This window comes from Haliotis cracherodii, unplaced genomic scaffold (assembly GCF_022045235.1).
Source record: "Haliotis cracherodii isolate W230 unplaced genomic scaffold, xgHalCrac1.p SCAF_27, whole genome shotgun sequence".
Taxonomy (NCBI): Eukaryota; Metazoa; Mollusca; class Gastropoda; order Lepetellida; family Haliotidae; genus Haliotis; species Haliotis cracherodii.
Genome location: NW_027266283.1, coordinates 2,555,701 through 2,571,084, shown reverse-complemented (window position 1 = coordinate 2,571,084; position 15,384 = coordinate 2,555,701). Strand labels below are relative to the sequence as shown.

General features: G+C 40.4%; 2 protein-coding genes across 2 annotated transcripts; both read right to left on the bottom strand.

The window, feature by feature from the left end:
- Positions 1-292: 292 nt before the first annotated feature.
- LOC139473122 (heparan-sulfate 6-O-sulfotransferase 3-B-like) lies at positions 293-3,642 on the bottom strand. Its single transcript, XM_071255642.1, has 2 exons — positions 3,167-3,642; positions 293-923 (listed from the first exon to the last, which is right to left on the bottom strand). The coding sequence occupies exons 1-2, from the start codon at positions 3,640-3,642 to the stop codon at positions 293-295; spliced, it is 1,107 nt and encodes a 368-aa protein (XP_071111743.1).
- Positions 3,643-6,644: 3,002 nt separating this feature from the next.
- Positions 6,645-10,075, bottom strand: LOC139473148 (heparan-sulfate 6-O-sulfotransferase 3-B-like). Its single transcript, XM_071255667.1, has 2 exons — positions 9,684-10,075; positions 6,645-7,278 (listed from the first exon to the last, which is right to left on the bottom strand). The coding sequence occupies exons 1-2, from the start codon at positions 10,073-10,075 to the stop codon at positions 6,645-6,647; spliced, it is 1,026 nt and encodes a 341-aa protein (XP_071111768.1).
- Between the last annotated feature and the right edge of the window lie 5,309 nt (positions 10,076-15,384).

Genomic DNA, 15,384 nt, shown 5'->3' with positions numbered 1-15,384 from the left:
AACAGGAATGAGTGTTTCCATTCACAGAAACAATATGACATCTGTGTGGTAGCCGTGTTTAAGATCTGCAACATCAATACTAATGTTCTTTTGCCATGTAGTCTTTGAAAGTTCTAAATTTTCAGATCAGCGGAGAGAAGTGTTGACCAAACGAGGAACACACAACAACACAAAAGAATTTTTCAAGGTAATAACTTTTTAAAAAATATCAAAACTTTAGTTTATGTCGTGTCGGTTAATGTTGTTGATTTGTCTGAAATTGATTAGTTTGCACAATGAAATCAACATTGACTCATTTAGACGTTTCTATTCTCGTGTGAATCAATTTTCGAAGTGAGGAATCCTTTGTTCTCTCAGCCAACATTTGTAATCTTTGAAAAAACAAGTCCTTGGCATACTGATACAGCAGGACGTCAAACCTGTTTATAAAAAGTATTTTATCACGTTGCACATTGGACACAACGGACCTGCCACTCCATGTGTCACTGGTTGGAACATCCTTAAATGTGTTGACGAAATTCAAGTTGAAGGTATTCTCAAACAAGATCTGTGATAATTCTTGATAACCTGTCAAACCGAAATAAGCCATGTTCCGTAAGTTCTCTTTTGCACTTGCCAGCATGAGATAGTGCCTTTTGTCGTACGTGAGACCGGAGGCGGAAGTATTGTAACAACCAACAATGCTCAGGTTGGCTAACATCCGGGTTTGTCTGTTTATTCCGAGATTTGATGCACAGTCCATGAAGCCATCAAGGGTGACGTTTAACCAGTTCACGCTAAAGCATGGAGGGAGTTCCGCCTTTGTGGCAGCATGGCCATTGCAAATAAGTTGAGTACCTATCCATGTTGCTCCCCTGCTCACTTGTCTCCATTCACTGAGGAACCTTCGGAGGGGGTCTCTCACCATGGTAACGTAGAAATGTCTGAAAACAATACAATAGAATACAATACACTTATGACAACCAATGTCCGTGATTACTGCATTACGACCCGTGGAGATCCGGGGTAGAATAGGCCTTCAGCAACCCATGCTTGCCATAAAAGGCGACAATGCTTATCGAAAGAGGGGACTAACGGGATCGGGTGGTCAGGCTCGCTGACTTGGTTGATGCATGTCATCGATCCCAATTGTGTGGATCGATGCTCATGACATGAATCACTGGATTGTCAGGCCCAGACTCAATTATTTACAGACCGCCGTCATATAGCTGGAGAAGAGAGGGGTGCATAATATCAAAATCCTCTCTCTGAATAATTTTACTGCCTACAACATACTGCATTTAGTTTTCAAAAGGCCCCACCTATGCACAGGACAATGAGAAGTTTAACATACTTAACTATGTTCAGAAATCTTCATAAGAAATTGGCGATCTTGCTCTACTATCACCATTTTTTAAGACATATGTCTTTCCGGTCGATGGTCCCGTCGTGCTTAAATACCTAAAGATGTGGTGCTTGTTGGAACACAACCTAGCGTTCGGTTTAAGGGATGACAAGGGACTGGCTCGCCGACTTCAATGAGTTTGAGTGCTGTATACATGTTAAACTTAAGCATCGTATCTTAGGCTGGGACCATATTGGAGGGAAATAAGGTTAAACCTCACCAAACTTCACCTCACTTTACTTGAAAACTTCATTTCTCTAAATATATATCCACTTCCTGTGTGGGGGCGATCGGGCAGCCTCGTGGTTAAAGCGTTCGCTCGTCACGCCGAAGACCCGGGTTCGATTTCCGACATGGGTACAATGTGTGCAGCCAATTTCTAGTGTCCCCCGCCGTGATGTTGCTGGAATATTGCTAAAAGTGGTGTAAAAAAATACTCACTCACTCACTCACTTCCTGTGTGTATATTGTACCATGATTTTGGGAAATACCCGATTCTGAGATATTATTAATTGAAAAATATTCTTTCTCAGCCATTGTTTTTGGGCATTTTGAATTAATTGTCTGAAGGTGACAAGATACAGAATTTGGGATAGCTGCTTCATTGAAAGTATAGAATATATTATTTAAACACTTTGGACAACAGGACGTAAAAAAACCCAAAACAAATATGATCTTGCTTTACTTTCATCATTGTGTAAACGATAGAGCGTCTGTCAGGTCCATGGTTCGAATCCCTGGTCGCGTTATAACAAACGGGGGCGGTCGGTTAGCCTAGTGGTTAAAGCGTTCGCTCGTCACGCCGAAGACCCGGGTTCGATTCCCGACATTGGTACAATGTGTGAAACCCATTTCTGGTGTCCCCCGCCGTGATATTATGGAATATTGCTAAAATAGGGGTAAAATCAAACTCACTCACCATAACAATCGGCGTTATAATAAAGTCTTTATCTCGATATTTAGGGATAAAACTAGGACTGGGCAGCTCAGAGTAGGTATAATGGGCTTGTGTGCGGTATCGATGTTAAACTGTGGTAAAGTATCTCAGTGGGTTTGCCGATAGTACTGGCCTAAATCCTTGATAATACAAGCAGTCATACATTTCTGCATGCAGGCGTAATAATGATGAACGCTACGTTTAAGCCTCACCTCACGTACCTGAAATCTTAAGCTCTAAAAAGATACACATCACCGTGCATTTGGAATATACTGGATTCTGATTGATCAATCAGTTAACAAATCACAATAACGACCTCTGCAAAGAAAAGCCGATCACAGCGGAAGATAAAATAAATAGAAAACTTATTTCTCATTGTCGTTAGGTCTATAGGTTATAAAAGCATATTTGCGTTTATAACTGCAATATTAAATTTAAAGAAAACATATACACTAACATCGACGGAGAGAGCTTCATATTTGCACTTTCTGTAGCCGAATGTGACGTCACAATAAACGGTGTGACGTCATATTGGTGAATAAAGCGACAAAACTCTGCTAAAAGCAGTGTACGATTCCGACTATATCATGAGCATGTGTTTACGAATCAGTATCAAACAGTGATGACTCCAGGTGTTCGCGTAAAGGTGCGCACATCCTGTCCTACAGTAGGCACCCGTCACATACACATGCAAAGGCAAGTCAACTGTTAACTTGAAATAAAACACGGGAACATACCACCCTAGTCAAAATAAGGAATTGCATCGGACACCACCTTTGTCACTGATGCGTGAACACAGAAATGACCCCCAACATGTCTACCACAAACTCGCAAACGACACCAACCTGTGCTTAACTTGTCCACCAGCATACTTCTTTATCACACCATCTACACATTCATGTAGATAAGTCCAGTCTGCATGGGTGCTGCATGGCCAATTGTTGTTTTTAATTTTGAAGAGAACGCTGAAATTCCATTTCTTCTGACAATCACATTCACTTAATAAGGTTTTATTACACTGACACCAAGTTGTAAAATTCAAGTCATGCCACAAATGACTCGTAAATGTAGTACTTCCGGTTTTCTGTATGCGTAGAATCACAATGAGGTCGCTTCCACTTGCACTGACGTTGAAGTTTCGGATCAAATCCTGGTGTAGGAAATTATGCCTTGTAAGCTTTCCTAAGGTGTATGCTTCGTAATCGTCCATGATGCGGACGCTGTGGACTTGATGCATCTTTACAGAGCTAATAACAGATGCGGGAGAAAGGCAGATGTCAAAAGACATAAACAAAGTATATGTGACGACAAGTGTCGTCATCAAAGTTAACATGGAAATGAACATCCGCATTGGTAACTTCATCTTCGTTAGAGGTTGTCTACCTCGTGAAAACGTTCTGACTAAATTGCCCAGCAATATTTAAGCGGTGAAATATCGACCGTTGTATGACATATATTCAGTCACTTGTAACCCAATAAGCCCTGGTCTAAGTAAATTCGCCTGGTGCCCAAATATACAAGTATATGAAATCCAGTTTAATATTCGAGTAATGGATATTGCGGAGATTTCACCGACAAACATTTCTCTATTTCAAAAGGAAAACGAGAATCTACGTATCACTGATATTAACATTGATTTGGGATTTGTTGTCAATCCTGAGTGATATTCTATATCAAATAGTATCGACAGAAAATATAAGGATGTGTAATTAAACCCCTGTAACAGGTTGATGAACCAAGATGGTGATGATATCAATGCTTCACGCCAGGTTTCATTTACAAAACAGTTCGTCCATTATAACATTTAATTGGCAAAGGAATGACAGGAGTCTGCATCTAGGGATACAAGTCAAGAAAAGCGTGTCTCGTCTTACAGTGGAGTGAGGTTAAAGGTTCTATGTTTACTGTTTTGGTGAAATGGCCTTGGCAGTGAAGGCGGTGTCTGCTGGACACTGTGATCTGGCAGCAAAGTCGGTTGTCATCACACGACTATCCACGGAGTACTGTGGAAGTATGCGATGTCTCTTCTCCACTGGGGGCCACGGGAGGCCAATCGTCTAAGGCGCCGCGATTCGCTGTGCAGAGTTGCGTCCCCTAGGCACGCTAGAAACCTATGATTGTGGGTTCGAATCCCGGTCACTTCGGGCTTTCATCCCACATTAAGCTGACACGCCGTGATATAGTAACTGGAATACTGTTAAAAGTGGCGTTAAACCCATCTCACTCACTCACTCACTCTTCTCCAGTGCTGACCGAAGTATATACACCTCAGCGGAACATACCGAGTTGGTCAAGTACAGTACATAGATGTTACTTTGCATAAGTTAGAAGTTAGGGAGATTGGTCTGTATGAGTTAGCCTGATCAGCTGGTGTATTGGGTTTTGGGATTGGTATGACCAGTGCTTGTTTCCAAGGTGATGGGACCTGCCTGTTTAGATATATGAGGTTATAGAGTTTTAGAAGAGTTTGGAGTAGTTTGGATGGTAGTTGTTTAGTTATCTGGTATGAAGTAAAGTCTAAGCCTGGGGCTGTGCCCTTTTTCCTATTTTGTAGGACGTGGAGTAGTTCTTTCATTGTGAAAGGGAGATTTATTTCTTGGTTATTATCTTTTGGCTCTTTGGTAAAATTGGTTTTTGATTTTAGTTGTTCCTGGAAATTTTTGGTTGAAGTTGCTGTTAATACTGATGGCCGAGAAGTGATTTGCTAGGTTATTAGTTTTTTGAGTGGGGTTAAATTTGTTGAATTGTTAATTTTGGGAGGTTTTTTTATGATGTTTAATGCCCCTAATGGCGTGGATTTTCCGCCAAACTGTTCTGGCGTCTGTATGATGGTTAATTTCTTCACTTTTTTTCCCCAGTCTCTAGTTTTAGCTGTTTTAACTAAGCTTTGTACTTTGTGATATTGTTCGTGTGCTATTTCTAGGTGTTTGAAGTCACGTTTGGCTTTATTGAATGTGGATTTGCGTTTACGTCTAGTTTGTTCTATCTCCTCGTTCCACCAAGGAACCGAGGGTTTGCCTATGTTGGTTGTTTTGAAAGGAATGGAGTTTTTAGCTGCGTTTATTATATAGTCAGTTAGGTTTTAACAGTAGATTTCGGGCTTGTTACTTTCTAGTTCAGCTAGGTTAATCTGGTTGCAAATTTCCTGAAATATGTCCCAGTCGGCTTTGTTGTAGTGAAATTAAGGTTCCTGGTTTTGGGTTGGTGTTGGGATGTTTATGTCTCCTATAGTTATATTTATGGGGAAGTGGTCACTACCTAGTGGTACTCCGTGTACTTCCCATTGAATACTTTGGGCTAAATCTAGGGTGCATATGGTTAAGTCGTTGGCGACATTTTGTGGTGTATTTTGTCATATCTAGTAGGTTGGTTGTTATTTAGTAGTATTAGGTCATTTTGTTCTATCCATTCTGAGATGAGTTTTCCGTGTTTATCTGTTTTATCTTCTATACCCCAGGTAGGGTGGTGGGCATTAAAGTCTCCTAGGACTGTTTAAATAAGTATAATATGTTTTTTTTTATATCTGTTCAGGAGGGTTGTTTATATTTCATGTTTGCTAACATTATATAGTTTATTGTGAGCCGTGTTAATATCTTTAAGAAATAAACGACACGAGGTCGTTGTTTATCGTACAATAAAATACTGCAGGGGGAATAAACCATGAGTGGCGTTTGTTTCTTATAGGAGAGATCAACATTATGTACAACCTTCGGGCTTTCCTCCCATATTAAGCTGACACGCCGTGATTTAACTTGAATACTATTAAAAGTGGCGTTAAACCCAACTTCCACTCACTTACTCACTCTAAAACCCACAATATACTGCAGCCATGATCAATGCCACTATTATTTAGAAACAAGCCAAACTATATTAGTTGTATAACACTAGGGTAAAGGTAACTTTCGGTTTGTAATTGGATACAATTAATTGGTAGTTGAAGAATAGTTTCCGATCGGACACAGTTTATATTCGCTTACAACTAATGGTTATATTTGAAATTCAAAATTGTTAAGATGTCAAACAGGCAGGCAAGTAAATTGCCACTAACAGCAATGAGTGTTTCCATTCACAGAAACAATATGACATCTGTGTGGTAGCCGTGTTTAAGATCTGCAACATCCCTACTAATGTTCTCTTTGAAAGTTCTAAATTTTCAGATCAGCGGAGAGAAGAGTTGACCAAACGAGAAACACACAATTACACAAAAGAATTTTTCAAGGTAATAACTTTCAAAAAATATCGAAACTTTAGTTTATGTCGTGTCGGTTAATGTTGTTGATTTGTCTGAAATTGATTAGTTTGCACAATGAAATCAACATTGACTCATTTAGACGTTTCTATTCTCGTGTGAATCAAGTTTCGAAGTGAGGAATCCTTTGTTCTCTCAGCCAACATTTGTAATCTTTGGAAAAACAAGTCCTTGGCATACTGATATAACATGACGTCAAATCTGTTTATAAAAAGTATTTTGTCACGTTGCACATTGGACACAACGGACCTGCCACTCCATGTGTCACTGGTTGGAACATCCTTAAATGTTTTGACGAATTTCATGTTGAAGGTATTCTCAAACAAGATCTGTGATAATTCTTGATGACCTGTCAAACCAAAGAAAGCCATGTTCCGTAAGTTCTCTTTTGCACTTGCCAGCATGAGATAGTGCCTTTCGTCGTACGTGAGACCGGAGGCGGAAGTATTGTAACAACCAACAATGCTCAGGTTGGCTAACATCCGGGTTTGTCTGTTTATTCCGAGATTTGATGCACAGCCCATGAAGTCGTGAAGGGTGACGTTTCTCCAGTTCTTGCGAAAGCATGGAGGAAGTTCCGCCTTTGTGGCAGCATGGCCATTGCAAATAAGTTGAGTACCTATCCATGTTGCTCCCCTGTCACTCACTTGTCTCCATTCACTGAGGAACCTTCGGAGGGGGTCTCTCACCATGGTAACGTACAGATGTCTGAAAACAAAACAATACAATATAATGCAATACCCTTATGTCAACCAATGTCTGTGATTACTGCATTACGACCCGTGTAGATCCGGGGTAGAATAGGCCTTCAGCAACCCATGCTTGCCATAAAAGGCGACAATGCTTATCGTAAGAGGCGACTAACGGGATCGGGTGGTCCGGCTCGCTGACTTGGTTGATGCGTGTCATCGATCCCAATTGCGTGAGACCCGTTAAGTTTCCGGATTAGAATAGGTCTTCAGCAACCCATGCTTGCCGTAAAGGGTGACTATGCTTGTCGTAAAAGGCGACTAACGGGATCGGTTGGTCAGGCTCACTGACTTTGTTGATGCATGTCATCAATCCCAATTGCGTGGATCGATGCTCGTGATATTAATCACTGGATTGTCTGGTCCAGACTGGATTATTTACAGACCGCCGTCATATAGCTGGAATTATTGCTGAGTGCAGCGTTAAATAATAAACCAGCCGAGTCGCCTTTTACGGCAATCATGGGTTGCTGAAGACCTAATCTACCCCGGATTACAGGGCAATGAGAAGTTTAACATACATAAATATGTTTAGAAATCATTATAAGAAATTTGCGATCTTGCTCTACTGTCATCATTGTTTAAGACATACGTCTTTCCAGTCGGTGGTCGCGTCATGCTTAAATACCTGAAGATGCGGTGCTTGTTGGAACACAGCCTAGCGTTCGGTGTAAGGGATAAAAAGGGACTGGCTCGCTGATAGTCACTTCAATTAGTTTGAGTGCTGTATACATGTTAAACTGTGGCATGGTATCTTAGGCTGGGACGATTTGGGAGGGAAATAAGGTTAAACCTCACATAACCTCACCTCATTTTACTTGAAAACTTCAGCTCTTTCAAAATATATCCACTTCCTGTATGGGGGCGGTCGGGTAGCCTAGTTGTTAAAGCGTTCGTTCGTCACGCCGAAGACTTCCCGACATGGGTACAATGTTTGAAGCCCATTTCTTGTGTCCCCCGCCGTGATATTGCTGGAATATTGCTAAAAGCGGCGTAAAACCAAACTCACTCACTCACTCACTTCCTGTGTGTATATTGTACCATGATTTGGGGAAATACCTGATTCTGAGATATTATTAATTGAGAAAAATATTCTTTTTCAGCCGTTGTGTTTGGGCATTTTGAATTATTTGTCTGAAGGTGACAAGATGCATAATTTGGGATAGCGGCTCTATTGAAAGTATAGAATTTATATTTAAACACTTTAGACAACAGAACGTAAAAAAATCAAAAACATATATTATCTTGCTTTACTTTCATCATTGTGTAAACGATAGAGCGTCTGTCAGGTCCATGGTTAGATACCCTGGTCGCGTTATAACAAACAGGGGCGGTCGGGTAGCCTAGTGGTTAAAGCGTTCGCTCGTCACGCCGAAGACCCGGGTTCGATTCTGACATTGGTTCAATGTCTGAAGCCCATTTATGGTGACCCCGCAGTGATATTGCTGGAATTTTGCTAAAAGCAGCGTAAAACTATATTCACTCTCCATAACAAACGGCGTTATAATAAAGTCTTTCTCTCGATATTTAGGGATAAAACTAGGACTGGGCAGCTCAGAGTAGGTATAATGGGCTTGTGTGCGGTATCGATGTTAAACTGTGGTAGAGTTAATTTTACTTACTGTATCTCAGTGGGTTTGCCGATAGTACTGGCCTAAATCCTTGATAGTACAAGCAGTCATACATTTCTGCATGCAGGCGTAATAATGATGAACGCTACGTTTAAGCCTCACCTCACGTACCTGAAATCTTAAGCTCTAAAAAGATACACATCACGTGCATGCAGTTTTTTACCGTGCTTTTGGGATATACTGGATTCTGATTGATCAATCAGAGTTAACAAATCACAAAAACGACCTCTCCTAAGAACAGCCGATCACAGCGGAAGATAAAATGAATAGAAAACTTGTTTTTTCTCATTGTTGTTATGCGTATTAAAAAAATTATAGGTTATAAAAGCATATTTGCGTTTATCACTTCTATCATATTAAATTTAAAGAAAATAAATACACTAAAATCGACGGAGAGAGCTTGAAATTTGGCACTTTCTGTAGCCGAATGTGACGTCACAATGAACGGTGTGACGTCATATTGGTGAATAAAGCTACAAATTCTGCTAAAAGCAGTGTACGATTCCGACTAAATCATGAGCATGTGTTTATGAATCAGTATCAAACAGTGATGACTCCAGGTGTTCGCAACACATGCAACGGCAAGTCAACTGTTCACCTGAAAAAAGAAACACGGGAACATACCACCCAAGTCAAAACAAGGAATTGCATCGGACACCACCTTTGTCACTGATGCGTGAACACAGAAATGACCCCCAACATGTCTACCACAAAATTCACAAACGACACCAACCTGTGCTTAACTTGTCCACCAGCATACTTCTTTATCACACCATCTACACATTCATGTAGATAAGTCCAGTCTGCATGGATTCTGCATGGCCAACTGTTTCTTTTGATTTTGAAGAGAACGCTGAAATTCCATTTCTTCTGACAATTACATTCACTTAATAAGGTTTTATTACACTGACACCAAGTTGTAAAATTCAAGTCATGCCCCAAATGACTCGCAAATGTAGTACTTCCGGTTTTCTGTATGCGTAGGAACACAATGAGATCGCTTCCAGTTGCACTGACGTTGAAATTTCGGATCAAATCCTGGTGTAGGAAATTATGCCTTGTAAGCTTTCCTAAGGTGTATGCTTCGTAATCGTCCATGATGCGGACGCTGTGGACTTGATGCATCTTTACAGAGCTAATAACAGATGCGGGAGAAAGGCAGATGTCAAAAGACATAAACAAAGTATATGTGACGACAAGTGTCGTCGTCAATGTTAACGTTGAAATGAACATCGACGTCGGTAACTTCATCTTCGTTAGAGGTTTTCTACCTCGTGAAAACGTTCTTACTAAATTGTCCAGCAATATTTAAGCGGTGAAATATCGACCCGTGTATGAAACATATTCAGTCACGTGTAACCCAATAAACCCTGGCCTAAGTAAATTCGCCTGTAGCCTAAATAAACAAGTTTATGAAATCCAATTTAACATTCAACTACTTGAGCATATTTATTTACCAATAAACCATACCCAGAAGCAAACGCTAGACTATCACAAAGCGGGAAGAAATGTTCAGGCCGAATAATTCCGAATACAAAGGGACGAATGTAACACAATTAGCATGAAGACTAAGTAAATTTGCATGGAACGTAAATAAACAAGGTTATGGTGTCTAGTTTAACATTCTACTACTTGAGCCTGTTTAATAACTGATAAACCATGTCCAGTTTATGCCAAGTTTATCATGGCCAGCGTTAAGAGCCGATGTAAATCCCGAAAGTTCACGATCACGGCTGTGGTATAGTATATATAGCCTGTGTATGTTTGACTGATTTAATGTCATGTAAATACGTGAATGGGATATGCATGAGTGATTGCATTTTGATTTAGTTTTAATGTTGTGTTATGTGACATCATCTGTTATTTTAAAATATTTTAATGCGGTATTTCAAGGGGAATTTAGGCTGGATGCTGCCCACCCTCTGAAATGTTACTCGAAATAATTGTAACTGCATTTGAACAGCATCTAGATGAATTACCTTTTCTCCTTTTTCTTGTTTTTGTTCTTGACCTCCTTCTTCGGCACAAAGAACTAACGGGAGTGACAGCAAGGAAGGTCTGATCTAGCATCAGCAGAGACTGGTCCTCTGCATCTCGTGGACGAAATAAAAACTGCTCAATCTCCTTCAACTTTTGTGTCGATCTTACTTTGTTAGACTTTATCTGATACTATTGTCTGTTGCAATGACGTCTTGATTGTGACAGCCTGTAGGAAAGACAAATTCCTTGATTGCCGTCACAGAGATGGATCATATTGATATTCTACATATTACTTTTGTTTTTTACTGTACACCATAAAGGACATTTTTTAGCTCTCTGTGCCCTACATATAAATGGAATTTATATTGTACAATAGGCTGAGGCCTGCTGTATGTGATACAGCACTACTTGAACAGGCACCCACGTTCAGATGACACCAAACAATATATGAATCGGAAGCTAAACTAGAATGTAATTAATGCCACATTAATGTTATGTTAATATAATCAAATAACTCGTATCCTGGTCAGCTATTGTGACATGAAATGTGTCATCATAAATGTCGCTAAGGTAGTTCCATTATTGGAATGAAAATATTGAAAAATATTTATTTACCTTAATCCATCATGTTGCTTTACACCATTTATTGGTGAGATTTCACCAATAATCCTCGACAAACATTTCTCTATTTCAAACGGAAAACGAGAATCTACGTATCACTGATATTAACATTGATTTGGGATTTGTTGTCCATCCTGGGTGATATTCTATATCAAATAGTATCCACAGAAAATACAAGGATGTGTAATTAAACCCCTGTAACAGGTTCAGGAACCAACATTGTGATGATATCAATGCTTCACGCCAGGTTTCATTTACAAAACAGTTCGTCCATCATAAAATTTAATTGGCAAAGGCGTGACAGGAGACTGCATCTAGGGATACAAGTCAAGGACACCGTGTCTCGTCTGACAGTGGAGTGAGGTTAAAGGTTCTTTGCTTACTGTTTTGGGGGAATGGCCTTTGCAGTGAAGGCGGTGTCTGCTGGACACTTTGATCTGGCAGCAAAGTCGGTTGGCACCATACGACTATCCACGGAGTACTGTGGAAGTATGCGATGTCTCTTCTCCAGTAGGGGGCATGGGTGGCCCAGTCGTCTAAGGCGCCGCGATTCGCTGTGCAGAGTTGCGTCCCTTAGGCACGCTAGAAACCTATGATTGTGGGTTCGAATCTCGGTTCCTGCATCACTTCGGGCTTACCTCCACATTGAGCTGACACGCCGTGATATGCCTGGAATATTGTTAAAAGTGGCGTTAAACCCAACTCACTCATTCTTCTCCAGTGCTGACCGAGGTATATACACTCAGCAGAGGTGAGGTGAAATGGGGTTTAACGTCGCGTCCAAGATTATTGCACTTATATAGCGACGTGCATGCACGTGTATGTGTGTGTGTGGCTGCTTGTACTAGTCCGGACTGATGCCGATTTATAGTGCTAGCACACTGAGATACCATGCCGCAGTTTAACATGAATACCCCACTCAGACACAGTATACTGACTCCGAGCCGACCAGTCCTTGTTTTAGCCCCTGAATGCCGAGCGCCAGACAGGGTAACAACAAGTACCATCTTTTAACGTCTTTTGGTATGACGCGGCTGGGGATCGAACCCCGGACCTTCCGCTCTCCGGGCGGACGCTCTACCACTAGACCACGGAGGCGGTCTACACTCAGCAGAACATACCGAGTTGGTCCAGTACAGTACATAGATGTGACCCTCATATCTAAATTTTCATCTCCGTCATGCCTAACATTTAAACGAACACACTTGTGATACCTGACATTTATGTGTACATCACTTTGACTGATATTTACATGAGTAATCGCTTTGATATCTGATATTAACGCAAACACACCTTTGATACCAGACAGTAACAAGAACACACCTGTGATAGCTGACATTAATGTGTACACACCTGTGATACCTGACATTTACATGTACACACCTGTTATACCTGACATGTACTCGCGCATACCTGTGATACCTGACATTTACCTGTACACACCTGTGATACCTGACATTTATGCGTACACACCCCTGATACCTGACATTTACTTGAACACACCTGTGATATGTGACATTGATGTGCACACACCTGTAATACCTGACATTTACTTGTACATACCTGTAAACCTGACATTTACTCGTACATACCTGTAAAATCTGACATTTACGTGTACATATCTGTGATACGTGACATTTATGCGTACACACCTGTTATATCTGAGATTTACGTGTACATACCTGTGATACCTGACATTTACGTGTACACACCTGTGATACCTGACATTTACTTATACACACCTGTGATACGTGACATTTACATGTACACACCTCTGATACCTGACATTTACTCGTACATACCTATGATGCCTGACATTCACGTCTACACACCTGTGATACCTGACATCTACTTGTACACACCTGTGATACCTGACATTTACATGTACACACCTGTGATACCTGACATTTACGTGTACATACCTGTAATATCTGACATTTACTTGTACATCACCTGTGATACCTGACATCTACTTGTACACACCTGTGATACCTGACATTTACGTGTACACACCTGTGATACGTGACATTGACTCGAACACACCTGTGATACGTGACATTTACATGTACACACCTGTGATACGTGACATTTACTTGTACATACCTGTGATACCTGACATTCACGTGTACACACCTGTGATACCTGACCTCTACTTGTACACACCTGTGATACCTGACATCTACTTGTACACATCTGTGATACCTGACATCTACTTGTACACATCTGTGATACCTGACATCTACTTGTAAACACTTGTGATACCTGACATTTACATGTACACACCTGTGATACCTGACATTAACTTGTACATACCTGTGATACCTGACATTCACGTGTACACACCTGTGCTACCTGACATTTACGTGTACAACACTTGACACCTGAAATTTACTTGTACATACCTGTGAGTGAGTTTAAGTTTAACGTTACATCGTCAATATTTCAGCCATATAGTGACGAAAAAAAATTTGACATTAACAATGTATATTTAACTGTATAAAATTCAGCCGACGAAGGGCAGTATTATAACTAGAATATCAAAGATTTTCGTAAAACTAGTTTGAGAACATGTAAAAATAGATAACTACCCAATCGTTCAACAACGGGTTATAGATCGCCACAAACTGAAGGTTGATCACCGCGCTGGGGACCATGGGGACTTACAGTACTTTTGCTACCTGCATGGATCCCAGTCGGATATGCATCATCCCTTCAGTTGTTGGCGATGGCTGACAAGTTTCGCCAAACATTGAATTAACACATATGCTAAGATTAAAAACGTGAAAAAAATAAAATTAATATACCCTCTCAGGGGTACACTAATTTAACACTACTTTAACCCCCTTCGAGGATAGAGTCACTAACAATTTCAGTTACTCATTTATTCTATCAATCGTAAAAATGAATTTATTAATTTACACAACATAGTAATAAAAATTTATGGATTAATTTAATTTCTTTAAAAAAAACAAGACTTAAATGAGAACTTACCTGATTAAAAAGATCCTTGATGCCTGAAACTTTGAAATATTGATCCTCTGCGATGGAAAAATCAATGAAGTCTAGCAGGACATGCTTGACCGTGATTCTTTCATCACAAGGAATGCAGAATGAGGATCCTCACCTTTCAACAAATATTCATGAGTATAACGAGAATGACCAATACAACATCGTCTTAATATCACCACTTCAAATCTGGACTGACAACCCCTGTAGGTATAACCGATATTTGCTTTTATTGCATGTAATTTATTTATACCCACTTGGGTGTCCCACTTCTTCTGCATTAGATCTCTGAAGAAACATCTAATAACAAGTTTGTAATCACTATAGGGTATAAGATTGGTTGGTTGTTTAACGCCGCACTCAGCAATATTACAACTATAAGACGGCTGTCTGTAAATAATCGAGTCTGGACCAGACAATCCAGTGATTAATATCATGAGCATCGATCGATCAATTGGGATCGATGACATGCATCAACCAAGTCAGCGAGCCGGACCACCCGATCCCGTTAGTCGCCTTTTACGACAAGCATAGTCACCTTTTACGGCAAGCATGGGTTGCGGAAGACCTATTCTAGCCCGGATCTTCACGTGTCGTATAGGGTATAAGAAGTGGTGTCACAGATTTATTGAATGCTGCCTTAGCAGCAGCACCAGACACTGTGTTCCCCTAACAATGGCTGGGTAACCAACAAAATACAAGGTCATATTGGCCAGTAGCAAGATTATTGTGTTATTCAATGATGTTAAGTGAAATTGGATGATGACACAAGTATAGTGTATTGCCTGAAGACAGGATAAGGAGTCTGAACAAATAATGAATTCTTG